Below are 24,437 nucleotides of genomic sequence, written 5' to 3'. Positions count from 1 at the left end.
AAGTAAAAAATTGGGGTGTTCGCACAACCTTAAAAAGTCTTAAATTCATATGTCTAAAGTTATGGCCTTAAAATGTCTTTTATCCATTGAAGAACAAGTTGGCCTTAGTTACGTTAATCACAAGTCTTAAGTTTTGTTGTGGTGGGATTCTAATCTCATATATTCTATGTAGTTTTCATTTTTCTTGTGGGACTTTACTGTTACGCAAAACTTTGGTAGCTAGCTAAGAAGGGTAAAACTAGATAACTTTTTCCACAGATAAGTGCAGATTTTTTGTCATTTGCCTGGATGGTGTTTGTCTTAGCCAGTGGCTCACTTCTCGTTCATAATGGCCTTACAAAGTCTTAAAACTTGGTGAAAACTTCAGAAATCCTGAAAAGTTGTTTTGACCAAAAATGTGTTTTTTTTTTGTTTTTTTTTTTACAGAAATGTTTTGTCTAGATGCTTTTCAGATCATCAAACAAACGATATAACCTGACCAAATACAAAACATATCCAAACCAAACTACCCTGATTATTTCTGCATTATGTGTTTTTGATAACTGGTAATGGGTTGTGTTGCTAAGGAGAGATTTCGGGCCACACTCAATTGAGCAGAGGGTTTAAAGACAAGTGCAGACTTTGAGTAGGCCACTTTAAAAAAACCCTATTTTGTTTATTGTTTGTTTGAGCCAGTAAGACGCAGGTTTGCCAGTGAGCTTATAGATAAGCCAACTTTCTATAAAGTTGGCTTATCTATAAGCCAACTTATGGCTTATAGATAAGCCATAAGTTATCTATGACTTTGCTTTAGGTCATAAAGCAAAGTCTAGAAGCAGCTGGAAAGCGTCACTAGCCACCATCATATTTGCATGATAAACTTTTTTTTTTACTCTGAAATTCTGTTAGTTTTACTAGACATTATTACGTAAAGTTCCACTTTTTCCTCTTTTTTTCATCTCTAGAGAATTTTTGGGACACATGAAATAGACCTTTGTGTTCTTTTTGGTCTTATAAATCTTCCATGGATGCTATTTTTGCTCTGTCTCTTTCCGTATGGTTGAATCATCAGCTCCATTCATTATAAAAAAAGAAAAATATCACCAAGTGGTGGAAGTAGAACCAACTCCCCCATCGTTGGCTGGCATCCAAGTGAAACTCAACACAACTAAATGTCACTTTTACACTTTATTGTTTAAAGTTGATACAAAAAAGTGTTTGCTGGAAACATTCTTTGATTTTGCCTTTTACAAGCACAAAGACAGGAGGAGAGGTAAGTAAAAGATGGAGGGATGAACTGGTGTTTGAGTCAAAACAGGGCTGAGAGAACAGAAGACAGACAGAGGGAAGCCCTTTATTCACACAGAGTCCATGAAACAAGACCAAACAAGACTGAGTGAAGGAGAGGACAGAAGCTTCGTCTTTTTTTTCTTCCTTTTTTTAAGGTGATGTATCCTCAGATGGCTGTAGCATAGGGTGTGCAAGAGTGTGCACGGGTCATCGGTTTCTCCCTGAGGTGAGTTAGTGTGTCGCGGTCTGAGGATACGAGGAGAGCTACTGCGTGGACAGAAACTGAACACATACAATCAACCCGTTAAATTACAATCTCTCTCTTTCTTGCATACAAACACAGAACGACCGATTACCTGCGAGGGTTCGGACTTCGCGAGGACCTGAAGGATGGAAGAGACGCTTCAGTTTTGTCTACAGCTTCAGTGTCTCGCTAATGTAGGTCGCACCAACGCGTGCGAGGCAGTAGGAGTTTGGGAGAATCTGTGCTTTTATTTTTATAATAAAAGAAAAAGTGACATCAGGACTGCCTCAGTTAAATCTATTCCCAGTTTCTCAGGTAGGAGGGTGGATGCATAGTTCAACTAGAAAATTTCTGGTGAGCAGTGGGAATTTTATTAAGGTACAGCAAGTTAAGGTTCAAAAAATTTTCATCAACTCATTCCTTTAATGTAATGTCTTTTAATGATTTACTTGAGAAAGTATCAGTCTGCTGGATGGGGGAAATCTATCACATTTCTACCTTGCTCATAAGAAAGAAAGTCAGATGTTGTGGATCTACTAACGGTTGCACAAAAGCTAGTCATGGTGTTAAAATCCTCCCGCTGTCTTAAGAGATGGGGATAATTTGGACGTCACGAGTTTTTTACTCTGTGCGTGGTCCAGGTGTCTTTGTGTGTGGTTTCGGGAATTGACGGTCTGACGGGACAACCCCCTGCTTCCCCGCTGTCTGACTGTCACATTTGCCCCGTTTCTCCTGAGTCTCGTGCTTAAACCACAGGAGAGTTAACCTAAAAAAGTGCCACCCATCTTAAGGACATTTTAAAAGTAGAAGTGGCATACAGAAAACAGCATGTCCGTAAAGCAGCAGACTTCAGGCTAGTTTCTAAAAGCAACCAGCTTGACAAATTAAACTAATATCAATCTTGCTATTCATGTGTTACTATATAAAGAATAATACAGTCTAACTGTCTATGCAGAAAACATAAAAATGGCTACTCTATTTACTTGTGTTTATTCTTCATTCTCCTTTAAATCTAAGTTTCATACATTAAATAATACTGTACATTGATGTACAAATCAATATGTTATTTTATCAGCAGTATGAGTAATGTTTGCTTTTGTGGCGTATATATAAAAAAACCTATTCTTTTTGTAAAAATTTTGGGGAAATTCCATAACACTTTTGCTTTTTTTTACTAAATCATATTATATGTGGAGTATCTCATATCGTCTTGATCTAAAAAAAAATAAAAATGCATTGATGTTCTCATTAAACATTTACGAGAACCATTTCAGTGAAAAGAAAAGAACAGGCAGCCCTGATAATCTGTGCCTCATAGAAAATCACACGAAGATGATGCCTGAAAAGCACAAATTGTCACAAAGACCTGTGGGAAAAAAAATCAACGCACGTCTCCACCTGTGGCAGCTGCGGCTCACGAATCAGATGAGTCAAATCCTTTGTGCTGTGATGATTATTCAATCAAAGTAGAAATGTGCCGATCAATTAGCCAGAGATCAGAATTGGAAGATTTTTCTCTGATCGATGGTCAGTAGTTCAAACAGAGAAAAATTACTTTTCCTCTTTTTCCAAGTGTTTTAAAATTAAGAAGCCATTTTAGTCTATAAATGTATCAGCTACAAAGAAGAACTTGATGCACTTTTTGAGTTTACAATCAATCCGCTAAACACTGCACTTTAATACATATGTAGGAACAATCTGGTAATTTTCTGTTGGCCACAATTAAACAATATGTGGTACTTTTTTTTTTCTTTTCTAAAAATACAGCTTGTCAAAACTGGAATAGGCAGATCAGACTTGGTATCAACCAGCATACGTCTGATTGGTGCATCTCTGAACCAAATGTAGGAGAAAATGACTCTAAATTGCCTCAGTTTGATTCATCACAATGGCAAGCCCCATATTAGGTGTGTGTGTGTGTGTGTGTGTGTGTGTGTGTGTGTGTGTGTGTGTGTGTGTGTGTGTGTGTGTGTGTGTGTGTGTGTGTGTGTGTTTGAAAAGCCACCAGCAGGGGGCACTGTTACTCTTGGAGGCACCAAGAAGCAATTTGAGATCCTGGCGGTTTCTGACTATACTGGTTGGTATCTGACACAGACCTTCACTAACGTCACAGCAGCCACGCAGACTGAATTAAGACGCTATCCACATCTGTTAAACATCAGTACCACGAGTTCCTGTCTGGGAGCTCCTCTATGTTTAAAATAAAATAAGAACAAACAACAGTTCAGCTTAGAGTGCGAGTCCACGGCTACATAATTGCGTTTTGTTTTTATGGCTAACAGGTGATCGGGACGAAGTCACTCGTTAAAGGGAGGGCGGCGGCCGAGCAGGCATCGAAAAACATGCCTCCGTTTAATGCTTGAGGAGGTTTCTATTGCTCTGCAAGTGAAACGTCTGAGAAGGTAACCGATGAGAGCGAACACTAGGACACAAGGTGTATAAATACATTGAATGGCTTCGACAGGTGAATATGGACAAAGAGAGAGAGTGAGAGAGAGAGAGTGAGAGAGAGAAAGAGAGAGAGAGAATACACAGAACGAAACTCCTGGAACTCCAAAAACTTCATGTGTGTTTAACAAATACGCTGGATTTTCAAAGAAAATTACTTATGGATGAGGGATAAAGGTTGAAGCAACATCCTGGGTCATAAATAAACACATTTCTTTAAATAGGCTCTGAGAGATGTACACGTGTATTGCAACAAATACATGAATAAAAACCACTAACGGCGTGTCAGTACGTCAGATAAATACTGTTGAAAGTTCTCCCCGTGACACAAAGTTTTACCCAGCAGTGTTCTTTGTTTGTTTTTGTTTTTTTGTGTCTCTGGTTTCATGAAAATATAGAAATCTGTTTGTCATTCATGAAAAAAGCAATACAAAGGTCACTTAAAAAGGAGTCAGAGGCAAAAGGTCCAGAGAGAAAAAAATCAGTAGGGAACTCTCGTCCCATCTGGATCCTCTGAAGCATGCCGAGGAGTTTCCCCCGCCGCTAGTCGAGGGGTCCCTGGAAGATGAGTCTGATGTAGCCCTGCTCACCGCTCAGCTGCTGGGCGCAGAAGGGACAGGCGGCGTGGAAGGTGTGGGTGCCGTGTGGGAGCGGGATCTGGCTCCAGAAGGTTGCCGTTTTCTCCGAGCAGACGTGTCCGCAGGGGCTGAAGGTGTGTGTGGGCGGAGCGGCATCGACATAGAAGCCCGCCTCGCAGCCCAGCCACAGCGGCACGTAGGGGCCCTTCGCCCGGCACATGGGGCACTCCCGCAGCCGGCCCTCTCGGCCCTCCCTCTCCTCACGGTGGTTCCCCCAGTTGTGGTAGCCGTGCACGTGGCCACACTGCAGGTATACCCAGGGCTGCTTCTCGTCGGGCGTGTCCTTGCGGCGCATGGAGGGGAAGGCCAGTGTGTTGAATCCCACGGGGCACTGAGGGCGGGCCGCGTTGATCTCCTGCCGCAGCGCCTCCAGGTGTTTGAGGGTGGGAGTGCGGGACAGGCCCTCAGCTGTGCGCCACAGCAGGGTGGCGCCGCAGAGGTCGATGAGCGAGCCGTCAACGAGCTCCTGGGTCTCGGTCTCCACCTGGAACACAACATGACAGCAGGTCATACTGGGCTCGACACACAGGGGTGAACCCAACACAAGGGACACTACAGCAACTGAAGTTGAACATTTTTCAATTTTCTTAAGCTGTGTTGCTTGCCTCATCTTCGTGTACAAGCTTGAAATTTCACATGCATGAATTTCGCCAGTCGCTGGAGGTCGATAAACATATGTCGCATCATTGCACAAGTTCCATAGGAAATGAAAGGAGAGGGAGTAACGTCGCCGTTTCTGTGCCCTGTACATGGAGATTATCCTGCTTCACCTTGAAACACAACATCAGACCTCCAGAAAGGTAAAGATAGAGCCAACTGACACATGATGATTGTCTGATGTGCGTCCCAGTAACATATTTGCTGTTATGTTTGATTAGCTCATATTTTTCAGTAACTAAGTTTAAAGACCCACACCAGCAGTTTACATGCCTCCCCAAATTGTTAAAGACCCGAAATATTCCACTTGGATTACATGCAGCTGGGACTCTATGTCTCTCCATTCTTCCTCCTCTGGGACCTCAATTGCCAAACAAAATGTACTTAAGTCTAAAAATAGGACTTACAGAGTAAAAGTCAACTCTTTGTTTTCTTCTTACCCCAAGAAATTTTTTTTTACACAGTCTCTGGTTTTGGAGTGGCATTAAATGAGTCAGTTGTAGTCCATCTGCATATGGTCAGTCTTGAGGATCCGACTTGAACTGCAGTCCATAACTTAAGTATCCCTTAAACACTTGATCAGACTTTGGTTTCCAATGCTATCAAGAAATGCAGTTCTCTTGTATTTTCTATCGTTATGTTTCTCTTCGCCTCAACTTTCCATTAGTGTGCTTGACACATACCAAAGCACAGTAAGCGGGGACACTTGGAGTGTGTACATTATCATATCTAGCAAACGTCCAGCCAACGCTCAAGCCAATGTTCGCTGAAAGTCCGCAGACAACATCTGCCGGACATTTATGGTATTCAGCGACTGCATCCGTCAAAGGCCGGATTTGTCTGAATTTACACTTGCTCACTTTGTGACTGAGTCCTGCTACAAGTCTGTGTACCCGGACCTACGTGGACTAGGTTCTTTGAAGGAGACCAAACACAACTTTAATGGTGTTTTATTTTGAGTCAAAATAAAATCTCGTCCGCCAAATCTCGTCTGTTGTCATAAGTGTACAATGGTAGTTCAGTCTGAACAGCCAGGTTTTTGTGGTGTGTCCTATTGTATATAAATGTATATATTCATCAGTGTGTCCAATCATTATGTAGGCCATGACTAAATATCCCCTCCGGTTTTTTGGCCTTACAAAATATTCCAATATTCTGAGAAGTTGAATTTTGGCTTTTCAGCTATAATCTAGCTGAAAACCCAAATCTAAACACTTGATTTACTCTATGTGTGATAAATCCAAATAAATGTTTTTCTTAATTAGACTTAAGTTACTGAAATAAATAGACTTTGCTATGATATTATCGCTTGATAATCCTCAAAATATATATTTTTTCCTCATTTGTTATTTAACTATACATTCTTATTCAGATTTAAACAGAAATCAGAAATAATTAGTATTTTATATCATTTTCAGCTTGTAGAAGAAAATCTGGTTTCTCATCATCAAAAGCTGGTGAACTTTGGTTTAAAAAGCTGTCAGATCTGTTATTTCTGCAGTACCGCTGTGAGTGCAGCAGGTGGCAGTGTAACAAAGCCGTCCCTAAGACTACAGACACGTGGGCCTGTCAGAGGTGCAGGAAAAGTGACAGCTGGAGGGAAGCTGAGGAAGCTGAAGTCCATGCTGCTGGATGATGAAGTGGACAGCTGCTGGAAACGTCTAGATGAACTCAATGTTGAGGGACAACTCAGTCAGGACTTATGAGATCAGACGGAGCGGGAAATTCCATGTTTAGATAACCGGAGTACACGAGGAGTGCAAAAACGTAAAATGGAGGTGGGAAAAAAAAGAAGGGAGACAGAGCTAAGACGAGGAAGTACTTCCAGGTGTTTGTGTTGAGGTTACTATGTGTCTCATATTGGCCAGGGAAGAGCGTGGAGTCTTCATTACAAACACATAGGCGTTTGTACAGAAAAACTTTTAAGCTTCTACTGTTGAAAATGACCCAACTCATGGAACAGAAGGTCACGCCTTTTAATTTGTTCACCTACAAACCACATCAAAACAACGGCAGATTGAAAAACTGCTTCAGTGAGACCAAATGCCCAGATGTGTGATCTATGTAAACCTGAGCTTTTCCCCATTTAATTCTCATACATTTGATCAAATTAGACTAAAGCAGATCATTTACCAGCTGTTTCCACCGACGCAATTTGACATTTTGAAAATAAACACGTTTAATGAGAACACAGCAATTAACCAACTAGTATTTTGGATAAAAAGTTTTGAGGCTAGGATGAGTTGTTTTTTTTTTGGCTGTATTGAAGTTGTTGTTTTATTGTTTGTTTGTTTTTTTAGCACCACCTGAGTCTCGTGATCAACAACAGGATGTTGCCACTGGTGCAAACCACAAAGAAGAAGAGGACAGGAAGTAGTTGGAGGAGGAATATTTTTTCATTATCATGTGAACAAACTTATTCAAATGTGATTTTAATTGCACTTATTTGGAAACACCAATTGTAATTTTTTTTTTTTTTTTACATTTTTACATTACATTTACATTAGCGGAATATAGACGAAATATAGACATTTGTAATGGAAAGCATTTTATTGTGCATTTGTCTGATACAGCGGATATGAAAGTTCCATTATGCAGATGATGCAGTGATGTTTTTGTGATGCAGACAATGGAAGATAAAATAAAAATACAAAGATATTTTTTTCCATCAATAACATTCAGAATTACAAAAAAACCTTCAGAGATGTTGTGCCTGTAGTCTGAGAACAAGTGAACTGTGAAACAGGGAGTGGTGGATGTAATTGGAGATGGGGGAGCTGTTAATTTGAGAACTGGTGGGACACAAGCTAGACATTAATAAGTTGATATTGTAGAGGAGGGAATGAAACAACCTAATTAAGACCACCGGCGTCTTGAGTGTAGTCAGATAAGTGAGTCATGGCTGTGAAGATGAGCGGCTGTGATTGGCCGAGAGACAGCTGGAGGATCCCTTGCAAGATTGTGTTACTCACAGTTTTATCTGGCAGACTGTTGCCTGGGAGATGGCATCCAGATAACCTTCTGATGGCGTAAAGGTTTGACGGGGCACGGCCAGGTATAAGTGTATGATAAGCAAAGTGTAAGGGCTTTTCTGGGTTAATCTGAATTTTCTGCAGATGAGCTAGTCGTTTACCTCTAAGATCTCTCACAGCAATATTTTTAAACCACTGCAGGCAACAGTTTTAAGTTGAAAACTTTCTAACAACGGAAACACGAAGAGACCAAAGACAGAAAAATACTTCCCATCACGGTCGCACTAAGTTTATATGAATGATCTCACCATTTTGCCCCGCTGCTGCGCTGAGCGGGTCTCTCGCAGGGTGAAGACGTTCCCACAGACCGAGATCTCCCTCCATACTCCCGGTTTGGAGTCCTGCATGAAGCCGTTGCGAGGGTGCATCACCAGGACGCCGTTAGTGGTCAACCCGTCCATCTGTCCGTCGGATGTCTTCCACTTCGCAGCTTTCTCCTGTTGTGAAAATTGATGTAAAAAAAAATCATTCGTTATCCAGCCTGGAACGCCAGATTTTCACACCAGGGAGGAGCTATTTAAATAAAGATCTAAAAATGTTTTATGTAAGGAGTCGCGTTGTGTTTTTCTGACTTCCGTGTGGGGATGAGACGGCGCTTACCCCTAGGAATATGTTCTTTGAGGAGTCGAAGCCCGCGGCGTAGATGCGAGCTGTGTAAGGCGGCGTGCGCTGGCACATGATGCGGCATGCGAAGCGGGAGATGGTGCTCTGGACCGACTGAGTGTCCGAGTTGCTCTGGCTGCCGGCCACTGTGTCCGTCACCACGAAGTCTATCGGACTCTCTGTTGATCGGCCGATCTGGCGACGGGTAGAAAAAACTGAGTACATCTTTGAGGCAAATGTGTTCAGCTTTTCCTATAGCTTTGGAGAAGCTGAGAATAACAAAGGCAGAGTGTAAGAAAACCACAATGTTTGTAGAGGTAAAAATGAGCTGGTGTAGGAAAGTACAAAAAAAAAAAAAAGGCATGTACTTTGTTTGATTTTGTTGTATTTCTAAGAGCAGGATAACATTGACTTTGTGCTGTGCTAACAGGCACTTTGTTGCCCCTGACAGCGACCTGCATCATCACTGAACCAAAATAACACGGCAACAGACTCCCACAGTGTTATTGCTACCCATGCAAAGAGTAGGGTAATTTTAGAAAATGCTGTGAATATATTTTATACCGCGCCCCCTCCAAGTCTGAATATGTTTTGCATGTTTCACATCAAAAATGCTCACCTTTTGCTCCAACAAAGCTGGAAAAGGAGGAGGAGGAGCAGTAGCCTTGCTCTCTGTTAGGCTACACTATCTCTCCACAACAGAGCCTGTCGCGAATGCTAAGGCTAGTTAGCTTGGCCACCATGTCCTACCTCCAGCTGGACAGGTCTGACTGAACTTTGCCGCATTTGCTTTCAGACTCCACTGTTCTTTATGACGTAAATGTTATCTCATCTCAGTCTTTAACACCGTGTGTGAAAACCTCTGCACAAACCAGCTTTGTTAAATAGATCCCAATTAACTGCTGCGTGTAAATGAAGCAGAGAGGTGGAAAAAAACAAAGGAAAAAAACATAAAGTTTGTAAACTGGCTGTGAAACTCCAGGCTCAGTGATAAAATCTGGGCTGTTTTACCTGGAACATATCAGTATTGCTGTCATGAGTGTACTCCACCACCACCGTCTGGGCTCGGGACAGAGTGTAAGAGATGCTGTGCTGGTCTTTGTTGCTTATGGCCTGATGGGACACAAGGAAGGGATGATGGATGACAACAGAGGCAGAGAATGGAGAGAAGAAGACAAGAATAACTGCAGATGCTGTCACAATAACTCATTAGAAGACTTGAACATGTTTTGATAGAAAAAGAGCTCAGTTTCCAGAGAACAACAGATGTCAGAAGTGCCGTCACGAACTGGAGCAGACCCTAGACCACCCACACAACTAAAGAGGTCAACGACTCTTCCAGATTCTTTGAGATACTGCACACAACAAACCTTTAGTTTTGCTGAAGTGAGAGTGTAGAAGTGTGTCCACAGTCGGCACACTGCTTACAGATGTTAAACCATAATTTTTTTTTTTTTTAAAAAACCCCTGAAAGATGTCCCTCAGTCCCTCATTTATTTCCTTTCTCTGACCATTTAACAGATTCGGAGGATTTCCGATGATGTGCTTCCCAGGATTTTGCAGGAAAATGCTTCGTTACCTTCCACTGAACCGCTCACTTATTTCCCTAATAAAACCTTCAACGTGTTCCAGTTAAACGCCACGTTAAAATGCCCTCCTCCTTCCACCGGCCTGTATTTGCCGTCACAGTGAGCTTCTCTGTGTTCCCGTCTTTTAAAACTCACAAAGCAAACATGTGGTGGAGAGTCCAGCCCTGGAGAACTTTGTGTGTTTTTGAGCAGCTTAAAGCAAAAACAGTTTTAAGCTGCTGTCTCTCTCCGAGGAGCCACTCTTTCTTCCTCTTAAAGTGGTGTTCAGGCTTTCTGAAGGTCTTCCAAAGTTTTTCTTTGAACTTTCCTGCCCACACATTTCAAACTCAGCACCTGGCAATGAAAGTCGATGCTGAAGAACAAAGAAATTGGACAGATGGCAAACAAAAGGAGAAATGTCAAGGATATATTTCTACTGTATCTACAGCAGATTAAACTGGGGAAAAAAAACTATTTCAGCATTTATTTATTTGGGATTAACCTAACCTCGTTTCTTCTGTCAAGCAGTTATCTTTGGCATTTCCTATATAGATCATAGAACTGACAACAAATTACATCTTTGTCAACTTCTTGAAACAAACAGCCAGTTAAAACAAGTTATTATCTAAGGCAATGGTCTCCTATCAATAGAGCACTTGTTTAGTTGTTGAGTTTTAGAAGCTTTTTATGGTTAAAAGATTCCCAGATCACATTTAGACATCCATTTGTGGAATCAAATTGCCAATGGTTTTATCGACAAATGTAGCTCAGTTAATATTCTACTCTTCTTTTTTTATGCCGTAGGAGGCTGGGCGGTTCCTTACCAGGCACTAACCAGAAGCCAGTCTCCTGGGTCTTGCTCAGATATAGGTAACCGAATCCCTCAATCTTGTATTTCTGAAAAAAATCCACTGAATCGCACTTAGTCTGACCTCTCACCCAGAACCAGTTTGCCATGGGAGACCCTACCAGGGGCAAAAACTGCCCCGGACAACATAGCTTCTGGGGTCATCGAGGCACTCAAACCCCTCCACCACGGTAAGGTGGCGATTCAAGGAGAGGACTGTCACATTTAGAAGTGAGCTCAATCCGTTTGTGTCCTGGACAGGAAACAGTGACTTAGATGCTCAGCCAGTGTTGAAAGGCGCTCAAGAGGCTTTGGGGCAGATGGGTAAATATCTAACGGCTATCTTAGGTACACCTCAGAGTTTCTCCCTGTAGGAGAGCTGGGAAGAGGCAGGTCAAGAGAGCTCTTCAGAAGGTATTGCTTCAACGATGGAGGAACCTGTTGGTTGGGCTGATAGTTACATGACTGGATGGACATGGTCAGTGTCTGGACAGAAAAAGAGCAAAGGAGCAGCTGAAGACCAAAGAAAAGCTTCCAAAGAGATTCAAACCAGTTTTGAAATCTCTTTCCTTTAGAAAAGGAGCCAAAAGGAATCAGGACCCACTGACAGAAAAACATGAAAGACATAAGGTGACGATGAAAACATCAGTAAAAAGATCTAAAAAAAATACTAACCCTGAATAAAAATCATTAGCGATGGACCAAAAAACCCACTTGATTGACCCTGACTGGTGACCAATTAGTTAGATATTTACAAAATTACCTTTTGACCTCTGAACGCACCATAGATAAGAGCTACGTGTTAGCAAGAGAGACAGCTGCTTTCGTAATGCTAGCCTCACTAACCGCTAATATAAGACAGCAAAGACAATTTAAAATGTCATTTTGCCTACTTTCTAAAATACTAAAACCATATTTTGTAGTAGCTACTATTTTGTATGTTACAGTACTTAATGAGACGTTTCTTTAAATTGTCATTGGCAGATCAAAACCTGACAAACCCGACGTCAGAAACCAGCCACAAAAATCTGATGCATTATTCACACACCAGAAAGTTTTAGGTTTTAATTGATGTTTTAATTTTACCAACAGATTTCTTCTGACTGGGAGTAATATTAACATTCTGGATTGGCCCATTAAGACTCATAGAGAATCTGTGGAGAAAGCTAAAGATTAGGGTGATGGCAAGGAGGCCTTCCATCAGTTGTTCAGGTCTGGAGATAAATCCTCAAAATACAAGTGAAAACATGCAGAAAGCTGCTCTGAGATTATAACAAGACATATATAAAAGACATTTCAGTTTAATGAAAATAATTTTAAATCTCAATCTGTCAGCAGAATACATAACTTTGGCTTTAACGGTATCACAATACTTATTTTTAGTCGTATGTAGAAAGGCTTGAAGCAGCTGAAGAGGAGTACATAGATTACATCAGTTGTTCAAGTGCGTGTGCGCGTGTGTGTGAGTGTGTTTTCACCTTGGCTGCCTGTGGAGAGCAGGCGACGTGAACTGTGCTGGGCTTCACCCCGTTTGCCTTCGGCCTCTTGTAAAGTGCGAAGCGGCTTTTACGTCGACCTCGGTCCCCGTTGGGCAGAGAACCATTGTACCTACACACACACACACACACACACACAGACACACACACACGCACGCACACCCACGCACAGACGCATAAACGCAAATGTAAACACACAAAACAACAGGGCGTTTATTGTCTAGGCAGCTGGATAATGCGCTGGAATAACAGTCACAGTGGAAAATGCTTGAGGCATTTTGCCGCACTCGCAGACCCATCCACAAACCGGTGCTTATAGTTTTCATGCATGCATTTAAACTAAAGTACAGAATGTCATTACACACAACAAAGTCCTCCAAACACAAGATCAGGAAGGCTGAGAAAATAAACAGAGAGAGAGAGAGAGAGAGAGTAATTTGGGCTGGTATTTGTCTGAGGAAAGCAGAATAAACAGAGCCGAGTCTCTGGCCCTCAGCTACACCCCGACTCTGAAGTCAGGGAGAGTTTATCATTTATTAGCTTCAGGATGAAAACTTTCGGAAACCATTCCTCGTCACCATCTACTCCAGGCTGTTTCTGAATTTCCGAATATTTTATTGCCAAAATAATAATAAAAAAAAATGTTTAATTTCAGCTCTGACCAGCATATAACTTCACGTTCCCGTAAGCAGCAGAGCTTTATAAAAGATGCTGCATGTAGTTTAACACATCCAGAAGAATAAGAGGTTCTGTCCTCATTTTGACCCTCATTTCAGATGAACTGCAGAGAGAAGACTCAAAGTACACAAACGCATCAGGACTTTTCACTTCAAACAAGTTATTTTTGGACTGATGGGAATTGTTGAGCGGTTTTCTTCCATGTTTGTTCATTTACTTTCTTTAGTTCTAGTTCTGCAGATTATGATCAGTTTTCATTTACTTCCTGATTTCATATGTTACTCTTTGCATCTATGGTTTATTTGACTTAGTTTGCCCTTTATGTCTTTTCTTAACACCTGAGATTCAGCTTGCTGAATCATTTTCTTGCTGAAATAGGAAAGTGCCAGAGGGCAAACATCAAATGTAATCTCAAATATTCAAAGTGGGAATGTCCAACCTACCGACTGCTACAGTAAAACACACTTTAAACACCTGCACCTTTAACAATTTGTAACTCATCAAATCTTTTACACACACAGCACTACCTGCTTCAGGCAAAACACAGTTTTTCCAACTTATTTACTTGCAACTTAAAATAGATTGTCTGTATGTACGGTAGTACTGTTGGAATCCAAGATGTCAGGACCCAAAGTGGGTCTTAAATCAATCAACCAGAAATTAATTTAAAAAAAAAAGTAATAAATTGAGGTTCTTTGTGTTATTATACTTGATCATAGGGCTGGATGATATGACAGAATATAACAAAATAAGCATTTCATATAGGTTGATATCATTAATTATTGATTAGTTTTTTGTTTTAAATGTATGAAATACTGTCAAACTGGTGATGTGGCCTTTCTGGTTTTATCCACAGTTTTCACTCCATTTTTTTATTTTCATTTTAAAAAACTTACAGTGACAGGGTGGAGAAACATGAAAAAGCTGCTGCGCAAGATATTCAGCAGGTTGTTGCTACCACAAGTTAGTCAACTGGTTGGGCGGCTACAGTCTTTTTCTCTGCCTACATTCCCCAGAATCCTGTGTAGTTCTGAATTGGAGTTCAGTGAAATTATTGAATATCCTCTCAGACGTATTGTTGCTAATCACGTGTCTATAACAATATGAATTGTTATTGCTTTCTTGTCCGATCCTACTTGATCATTTAGACTTATCTGTAGTGCTTGGACTCTTTTTGTGGGGCAGAAGCTAAAAAGATTATGAATCGCAAATGTAAGCCAAAAACAAATTTAAATAATAGAAAACCAATAACTGTGGACTTCCCAAAAACTTTCTATGAGATGTAGTCTGGGAAAAATATGCAAAATCAAAAAGTATTAAGCAGGCATTGAATGTACTACTTGGATGTGTTAAAATGCTCTCATGCTCTCATGTCCTATGTCTCTTTGACCAATCAGATCGTCGACTCAACTCCACCCACACACCCTTGGCGTCGGGTCCAGTAAAGGTAGCTCTGGCATGTTGTGAGGACGCCCAGCCTACGGGGCTAAACATTTCCTCCGCAAGAGCCCAGGCACTAAAACTCAAACAACACCGTGAGGATTTGTGTGTAACCATGGTGAGAGAGAGCAACGTTTGGGAAGAGTTGTCATGGCACAAGCGTAACCATGGGGAAGTTTAGCCCGTATCCATAGAGAGGCCACGGCAGACTTCTTGCAGAGCGCGGAGGGCTGCAGGCGGTTCAAAGGCAGGCTCCTGTGGGAAGCAGAGCTGCGTGTGTACATGTATCCAAGCTTTTCCCGAAAGTGGAGGGACCAAAGGTTAACAAGAAATTAGTGCAAGCCTGTGAATGTGAACCTGCAGGCTGTTTGTGCTCACACAGAACGAGATGGAGTTAGGACGCTCTTTGTCTGCAACCCAAGAGTAACCAATAATGTTATGAAAGTCTTTTTCCTTCAAACACGAAGGACACAAAGTCGGCTAATCAACATCAAGCAACTTCTTTAGAGACAATTCAAGCAACTTCTTTAGTGAAAAAAACGACGATGTCACTCTGAAGCTCCGTGTTCATGTTTCTGTCTAAAATATTACTTGAAGAAGTTCAAATTTCACAAAAGGCTTCTAATTGTCCACATGTATACTTTAAGTGTGTAGCTCTTCAGAGGAACTTAAAATATGTTTTGGCTGCAACCCAGAATGCAAAGCAGGATTCATCTGACTCAGATGATTAAAAAGACATTTGAATGAACTGGCCTGTCAGCTCATCACCGTGGGTAAAAAAGACTCATGATACATTTATGCCGAACAGATTACATAAGAATCGGACTCAATTTAAGTCCAATTCGAGTTAAAGTGTACCGACACGCAAATGTATTACACAACTGAATGAAATCATGTTTCTCTCAGGTCCAGAGTGAGGGCAGGTACCAGAACACGTCGGAGCAGCAGGTTTCTTCCTATATGTTGATGAGGTGATTGAAACAGTAGGTCATCTTTTGACTTCCAAACAACGTGACTGAATAGTGTTAAACGCTTCACTTAAACGGCAAATTATTTTGTCACAAAAGCACATTTATGTACCAGTTTGTCTTTTGATTTTACTAAACTAGCTATGATTGTTGATGACTAGAGGCAAAAAAACAAAACAAAACATGCATTGCTGGAAATGTGGCTAATGCAACAATTTCCACCTCCATCAGTTTCATATTTTTCTGCCATTCAACATGTAATAAAGCAGAGATAATAGACCTTAAGCAAATTATTATCCAGTCAAGATCAGCGGGCTTTTATAAGGATTTATTGGCATCATGTATGTCATTCGGTTGCTAAGTCGTATAGTAATGGGTCACTTTAGCTTCACGGCAGGCTTCATGGGAACTCCAGTGCTAATTTGAAATGTTTACAGCAACAAATATCTGTGCACCTTTTACAATTCTGTCCTCCATGTCAGTTTCCATTACCCAGAGAGGGTTTATGTTGCAGATGGGATGGGTTAATGGAGCAACCGGTCCTGTTCAGCACAGTAATGGAGCCATTTCCCTGCAGTAGGTCAGCGAATAAAGGTCAGGGTTAAGGGTTCGACTCCTATGATTGAACCGTTTAAAGTTTTAAAGAGCAGCTTTACTTTCAGCTGAGGAGTGTGATGTCTCCTGTTGCAGGGCATATAAAAAAAAGTGCCCATCTCAACCTTTTTTCAGAAGAAAAAAAAAAACAAAAAACAAAAACCAGTTGGCCTGACCTAGAATTAAAAACTATGGGCGGAAAAAGCACAGCAAACGGAAAACTGGGGTTCTCCCTTGTAAAGGCATGGAACTATGTGCGCTGCTTAATGTGTTTTTTCCACTGGGGAAAATTTCCACGGTCAGCTCTCCCTGACAATGCTGCTCCAGCACAGCCCAGAACAACACACCATGACTCGGCTGTGTGAGACGGTAGGGAGGGAGGGAGGACCTCCTGGTGCTGATCCGTGGCGTACAGGGAGGATGGTTGGAATATCTTTGTGGGCATTACAGATTGTGGAAGTCCGTCCCGCTCAGTTTTGGGTAAGCTGAAGAAGCAGGGTGGAGTGGAGTGGAGTTTTTATGTTGTTGCCCCCCACCTCCCAGCTTGATTAAGAAAAATAAATATCTGACAAAATGAAATGTTCAGATCAGATCTGACGCTGCGGTCGGCCAAATGTTATCTCATCTGGCGACGGGATTCGTTTCCTTCTGCAAAAATAACTGTTCTGTTCTGGAGCAGGACAGAAATATCTCAAGTGTGTGTGTGTGTGTGTGTGTGTGTGTGTGTGTGTGTGTGTGTGTGTGTGTGTGCTCCACTGTGGAAACAGGTTCCAGTTTGATTCCTTGATAACCATCCAATGCTAAAGAATCTAATTCTGCTAACTGGTGGAAAATATGAACATATCCAGACGTTCCCAACACTGAACACGCCTAAATGGTACTGAAGTTATGTTCCCCCCTCTCCATTGTTCTGTCACTGAGTCTGAGCTGTCCTTGTGCTACAGAGTAAACAAAGGAACAATGCAAAGGCATGTCTAATTGTTAAGACTGAGTCTCTATCGGGGTAATTCAGGCAGATTATCAAAGTGAAGAAACATAAATAAAGCCAACATTCCCACTTCCAGTCGTTTGTTTGCTGCTTTAATTTTCCACCATTGCTACAGGCAAATAGGGTAACTCTGTGCTAACAAACCAAAACCAATAAAAAAACATGTTTCTTATAGATACTGGTTAGGTTTTTATTCGAAATCTGGTTGCTAGAATCATTTCTCTTTACCTTTAATATCATCCTCTATGGTTGTTTTCATTCCTATTAGTTTGCAACACTCGGAGTAATAGTAGTGCAAAATTTGTTACGTTTTCAGCTGCTGCAGTTCGCTTTCACACTACACTAAGTCAAACACTCCAAACTTGTTCCCCCTCCTCGCCTGTGGGGGCGCTGTACAACGAAACACTGACAGAAACTACGCAAAAACCAAGAGACAAAACTTGCACGCTTGTTTTGTTGTTTTTGTGGTGCACTGCATTACCCAGAATGCCCTGCACTATAGAGGAGCATTTGGAGCAGTCTCAAAGACAAAACTAACTTACAAGTAACTTTACAGCAAGATACTAGAGCCAGTTTTAAATCAGTAATTCCTTAATTGATGAAAAGGTACTAAATAAGAAAAAATAATCTGCCAATAGGAGAAGACAGTTTTTCAGTATTAAAAGTTAAAATGTCTTGTTCCACTGGCAAATTATTTCCCTTATTAATAATAATACTTTTTTAAAAACAAGATCCTATATCTCGCTGAAAAGTTACTTGTAAGTTAATTTTGCCTCATTTCAAGTGTACTTGGACTAGAAATTAGACCAAAAATACTTGGTAAGATTTTGTGTTTTTGAAACGCATGTCCCAAATCTGGCCTCCTTCTTTCCTCCTGTGCCTCAGTAACAGAAATAAAGCACTAAAAGGGCTTGTAGCTTTAGAAAAATCATGCTTACCCCCCCCCCCCCAAAAAAAATAAATAAATAAATAAATAAACAGCATGGAAACATATATACAAACATTTATGTGTTGTAGGATTGAAATATTCCCCATATGAACAGAATTATAACAAACAGAAATTCATGTTTTCTCCAACATCAGGTTGGGTTCTTTACATTTTCACACCTCCTGATTGAAATGACTGTAACAGAATCAGCGTGTGAAACTTTTTCATTAGTTTTCGCCTACCCCAGCACAATGAGCTCCCCGTACTTCACTGGCACTTTGGTGGACGAGGTGGTGGAGATGTTTTCCTGCTCCGGGGAATACATCGGGCCCTGCTGACTGAGGCTTGCAGGGGGGAGAGGTCGGACGGGATCCAACAGGGTGAGGCGGGACGGGGTGAGGAGGAAAAGAAGGTGACGTCGATCGAGCGGAGCAAGAGGAGGGGTGAGGAGGAGATGGAGAAGGGGAGAGGGGTCAGCTGATCCTCAGCTCCAGCCTCTCATGCTCCATGTGTTCGTGCGTTGCAGTGCCACCTGTCCTGCCCTGCAGGAAGAGACAGAGGAGACGCACAAAATAAAGCTCTGCTCGTTTTATTTACACTGACACCAAAGGAAGAAACACACACATTTGGATTACAAATATTACAAATTTTGCATTAGCAATTTCACCAGCCTTAAAAAAAAAAATCAGATTTCAGATTTTTACTCTACAGAAAATGGATTTATTGGCTCTACACATGTTCATTATGTAGCTGCTTTGTGTGTTGCACCATTTATCTGCAAATAATTATGGCATAATATTTCATGTAAAAATACATTGTTTTATATTTCATCACTAATTAAATTAATTAAGTGTTTTTAACTGGCTGCTACTACTCCATTACAATGTTAAAACAAGGTTTTGCAGATTTAATAAAACTTGCAGGGCCAGTCCCAGGTTGAATGAGGCCCTGGGCAGAATTAGATTTTTGGGCCAACCTGCCAACGCAACACCACACTTAAACAATTAGCAAAGATTTACTGCAGTTTTTGACAATATGTTGATATATGTCGCAGCCCTCATATGTACAAAATATTTAACACATTCCACCGAAGAAAATCGTACCTACAAAACCTTTTTGACCCTCTGAGTTAGAAAAATGACTGAAAGTTTTTTATTTAAGAACTACTGCTAGCTATAGATGCTGTTTTTGAGTTGTCCTCTGAAGTAAGCATCTGTGTACGACTTTCTGTACACAGGAAATCACAGAAAGGAGATACGAGGGCATGAGAAACAGAATGCATTGGACTTCCTGCGGCGGCTTTCTGAAGCATATCGACGCAAGTTTGAGTCTAACTTGTGACCTTTTTGTAGCACCTCTTTTTTTTCTCCCCACCACTCACTAGACGGCGAAACAGAGAGACGGATTTGTCGTACAATTTATTTTACATCATGACTTCACTTCCAGGCAGCCTGCGCCGGGCGAAGCGGTGCATTTCTCCTACGATTCCCAGAGTGCCCATCTGCTGGGAGTTTCCACCACCGCAAATGCACACGGTGTGGGACGTAAAGTGTTTTTATTTATTTTTTTGACGAGTGAGGATGGGCAGGAGCAGGAAGAGCGATGAAGAGTGGGAGGTGTTCAAGAATTTAAATGCATCCAACATCTGAAGTCCAGATCGTTCTGGAAGGACTAATTATTTAAGTGCTTTACATGCACTACAAACCACAATAAATTGTGCTTTTCAGTGGGAACCATTAGGTGTACCCAACATGCACTAAGGTTTTATCAGCACCAGCTGTCGTCCTGCCCAGACACATGCTATTTTAAACATTACTGTCTGAAGGTAGAAAAACTGTTTTCTGCATCGACGAGCACAGTTCCAGTTCCAGTCCAGCTCAATCAAATTCAATAATTTTTTTGAAATCGTTATTTTGAACTTCAAAGAATATAGAAAAGTAGACTTTTCTAGCCAATACATGCATTCAGATACTGCTAAATAATTCATAATAAATAAAAGTTACAAACAGTAAATGTAGGTTATAAAATATGTATTGTGCAACATATTCCTCCAAAGAAGCTGATTTATTATTTAAAATTGCAAAAATGAATTTTTGTGTCCAAGGTTTTCATACACTATATTGAATGCTAATGATTGTCACTGGATTATCTAATACTTTTAAAATGTGTACAAATGGAATTGTATGAAATAAATATTATGAAGCGTATTGAGGTTATTCGATCCAGAATAATTTGGGATACTTGTTACATTTCATGGAAAAAATAAAACCCAGCAGTCGCATCAGTGTCTTTTCTTAATGCCAAGGTAATCTGCTATGTTCATATTAGCTTAGATTTGTTTGTATTTAAAACAATTATTTTTCTAAACAAAAACAGCTTTTGCCAAATTCTCAGGAATCAAAGCAACATTAATTTTACAAACTGTGGTATTTTCAAGCTACGAACCAAAATTTGTGACTTTAACCAATTCGTTTGTTGTTGTAGCTCCAAATTTGTGCCGACGTTGATGTTTTTCAGCTCCCAAATTTATTTTCCCACTTGCTTCGTTATTTACAGTGGCTGTGTAAATAGTTTTTTAAAATCATTATTATTCACTAATCCCACAAAAGGCATAAAAAAATCAAACATGCACATTCTTTGCCGAACTGTCCAGCAAGTCTGAAAAACCTAAACTGAGCAGAAAAAGCCACAAAATAGCATCAATTGACTTGCCTTCAATTTTTTGTTGTTGTTGTTTTAGAATAAGAAAAAATTAGAGAAAGTGTGCGTGTAACACACTGGTTGCTAATATATGCACCACAAAACCCCACAAAAAAAAAAAAAAAAAAAAAAACAAAGCACTGGTTTAAAGGGAACATTTAGAAAGTGTTCAGCAGTTCACTTTCAGAAAGTCAGCACTTTGTGCTGCGAACCTGCAACGTTCCCACACTCACACAGGAAGCAACATCATGTTGACATTAGCAACTGCTCTGTTGTGTGGTTGACCAATCTCAGGAGAAAAGTTTCACTTGATCTTGTGCTGCTAAAATGTCTCTGAAGGAGGGAACGTATTGCAGAGATTTATTCAGAAAAGGTGCGATCACAGGATCCAGAGCGGCGAGATGCTAAATTAATGCTATATTTTACACTTCAAGATTCCTAATGCTAGAGGATAAAGTTAGAGGACGTTTTATACACAAATACAAACATTTCACATTGAGTTTCCTTGCTAGTAAAAATCCTACTGATGTCTTGGTGAAGGTTCTGCGGATAAAGATCTCGACGAAACATTATTATGACAGAAAGAAGACAAAACACTCCACATGGGATTTCAACAATATCGCTTTAGTACCTGAAGATTACGAGATGTGGAAATGAAACTTAAATGTAATTTCTTGATTTTATGTTTTTAACAAAAGGGCCAAAAGCTTACGGTTACATGGTTTCCATGCTTGTCTGGTTCTGCGGTTAGCTTTAATGTCAAAAGATATGAAAATTATTGTTGCTCTAACAGAGGTTTCATTCATTTCTATTCAGTGTTTGTTTTCCGGAATCGATTACTAAATTAGTTGATCGTTTCAATAATTGAGTCATCGCGATTAATTTTTCCTGCCCTTGTGTCGAGCCAGAAACGATGGTCCAGTACTGAGTAATGTACGAATTTATACCAATAATGAATTCATACTTTGTCCTCTCATTCCAACTCCACCTGTTTTGTAGCTGGACAAACCGATCAAAATTTTCTCTTCCTGTTAAAAAGGAAGTTGTTCCTTTCCACTGTCGCCGCATGCTTACTAAATATGAAAGATTAATTAATCTTTCTTAGACAAATTTTTTTTATTGCCATATTGACCTGATTTTGACTGCACTACATTATAACCACGCTAAAATCCTAATGTACGTAGTTTAATTTAAATCAGTTTAATAAATGACTGGATTGAACTGATGTTTCTGCATGTAAATTGTATCTGTTTTTCAAATTACGAATTGAGCTATTCAAACACACTGAATCGACCTGGATTGGTTCAAGGAAGCCATTTTTCTCTCTTGCTCTCTGTGTGTCATAGTTGACAATTCGGTGACATTTCAACATTATTTTGAAATCAGTGCAGATGTGAAGGTACACTCCTTCACAAACTGTCTCCCAGTCTCACCGCAGCTCCTGTGAAGCGGTAACACAAGAGTTTTAACGCTCGTTTCACTTCTGATCTATTTTTAAAACCCACATTTGACAAAGGAGCGATGAGCCGTTCTCCTCTCAGAACAAGGGTGGAGGTGAAACAATTAGTAGCAACATGGACATAACGCCGTTGTTTCACACATTTAAATTGTAAGCAGCTCTTCTACAGCCGCAGCAGCAGCAGCAGCGTCTTAACAAGCTTGATTTCAGCAGATGGTTGGGGGAGGGCGGAAACACCTGAACTGCTTCCCTGGCGAAAAACGGGTTAATCCCACAAAACTCCAACAAAGTTATCAGAGGATCCACACAAACATAGCGAACTGTGCCTCATGCGTGCATAAGTATGTAGGGGTATGAATAGAACTAGTAGCTGGACTTGCCAGGAATTGATCGCTTGAGTATGGATCCAGACAGTGTAGGGGAAAAGATTAATAGACCCGGCTGCTGAGAGTCCTGTAGCAAGAGTTTAGTCTATGGTTTTGTTAAGGATTACGGGCTTTTTTCTTTGGGTTGTCAATTTTGAGGAAACAATAAAAAAAGAAAAAAAAAAAACATATCCCTACCATTTTACATTTTGCAGCCATTTCTGCCCACAGATTTTTTTGGGAGGGGCGGGGGAAATGCAAAGAATCTGCAACAGCAGGCTACACTGATGAGCTTAATGTCAATGAACGTATGCACAATACTAACAAGAGAGAGGAAAGCGCTGTAAAGGTCAGGGGAACAACGCCTTCAGCAGAACATTTGGTGCGCTGCTGATTTCCTAAAGGTAATCTTTAGAAGATGTGGAGGAAAAAAAATAACTGTGTCCTGAACATCTCTGGAACATTTCAGAATAAGATGTGCTCAGTTTCTCCTGCTCCAGGGACTGCGGATGAAAAACAGCCTGTTGACTAAATCTGGTGCATTTGCACCCTGTCAAATACCCCACATCTATTCTTGTTCATCTCTGTCCAACTCTTAAACACACAATGACCAAATAAATCAAACGGAGGAGATGTTTAGATTGCTAACAAAAGCAAAATGAATTTCTGGGCGGTCTTTATTTTTAGATTCCACAAGACTCGAAATGAGTACGTAAAACCTTAAGAGAGAAATTAGCTAGCACGGATCAATGTCCAAGTAAAAAGAGATTCCTAAAGCTAACACACATCTGGACCAAGACTGAAGATAAAAGTTTACTGAGAAATTACAATAAAAAAATTATGGCTGAAACAATTAATCAAATCAATCGTGATTAATCGCTTTTTTTTTTTTAAATAGTCGTCACTAATTTAATAACTGGAGTCTGGACTGAAAAAAGATCATCTGGTGAACGAAACAACAAATTCAGAGCAGTATTATAAAACCATACAAACAATATATAAATTGTTTATGATAAAGTCATAATTGTCAGTTCAAGCTTCATCTGGTTCTGTACAATACTGCATTTTAGGCAATAAAATGTTTATTTTCTTACTTAAAAAAGGAATTGAATTACTTGTTTATTTTCATTTTTGTTTTGTATTTTGGACTAAGTGGTTAAATGAAAAATTTGTACAATGTGCCAATTCTTTAAGCCAATAATTGATTAATTGTCAGAATAAATAATTAATTGATTAATCGGTTACTAAAATAACTGTAATAAAAATGCCATTACGATTATAAAGATAAGTAATCTCTTTAACAACCTACAATACAGGGTTAAAGGAATCTAAAGAGATTGCATTTTTGGGAAAAAAAAAAAAAAGAAACTTAATTTACAGCTATTGTCCGCTATTCACTCGTGTTATGTGTGTGTGCGCAGTTTCTGAAGAGTGTGTGTCTGCACAGCTCTGCATGACACTAAAGCCCGGCATGGCCGCTTGCCAACTGCTGCTAAGCTACAGAGACACACAGCG

General features: G+C 40.3%; 1 protein-coding gene across 2 annotated transcripts in view; it reads right to left on the bottom strand.

Moving 5' to 3' along the window:
* Positions 1-3,774: 3,774 nt before the first annotated feature.
* The window catches only part of peli1b (pellino E3 ubiquitin protein ligase 1b), a 43,540-nt gene continuing 22,877 nt past the window's right edge, over positions 3,775-24,437 (bottom strand). For both annotated transcript variants that reach the window (XM_015045647.1, XM_015045655.1), the window contains exons 2-7: positions 18,641-18,940; positions 12,785-12,914; positions 9,903-10,004; positions 8,889-9,086; positions 8,537-8,725; positions 3,775-5,083 (exon numbers count right to left, since the gene is read on the bottom strand). In XM_015045647.1, the coding sequence (XP_014901133.1) occupies positions 4,505-5,083; positions 8,537-8,725; positions 8,889-9,086; positions 9,903-10,004; positions 12,785-12,914; positions 18,641-18,723 (1,281 nt within the window). In that variant the 5' untranslated portion in view covers positions 18,724-18,940 and the 3' untranslated portion in view covers positions 3,775-4,504. The remainder of the gene's footprint in view (positions 5,084-8,536; positions 8,726-8,888; positions 9,087-9,902; positions 10,005-12,784; positions 12,915-18,640; positions 18,941-24,437) is intronic.

The sequence above is a fragment of the Poecilia latipinna genome, unplaced genomic scaffold (assembly GCF_001443285.1).
Source record: "Poecilia latipinna isolate Pla-1442-1.1 unplaced genomic scaffold, P_latipinna-1.0 Scaffold38, whole genome shotgun sequence".
NCBI classification, from domain to species: Eukaryota; Metazoa; Chordata; class Actinopteri; order Cyprinodontiformes; family Poeciliidae; genus Poecilia; species Poecilia latipinna.
The sequence above is the reverse complement of the archived record's forward strand: the minus strand, read 5'-3'. Positions and strand labels throughout refer to the sequence as shown.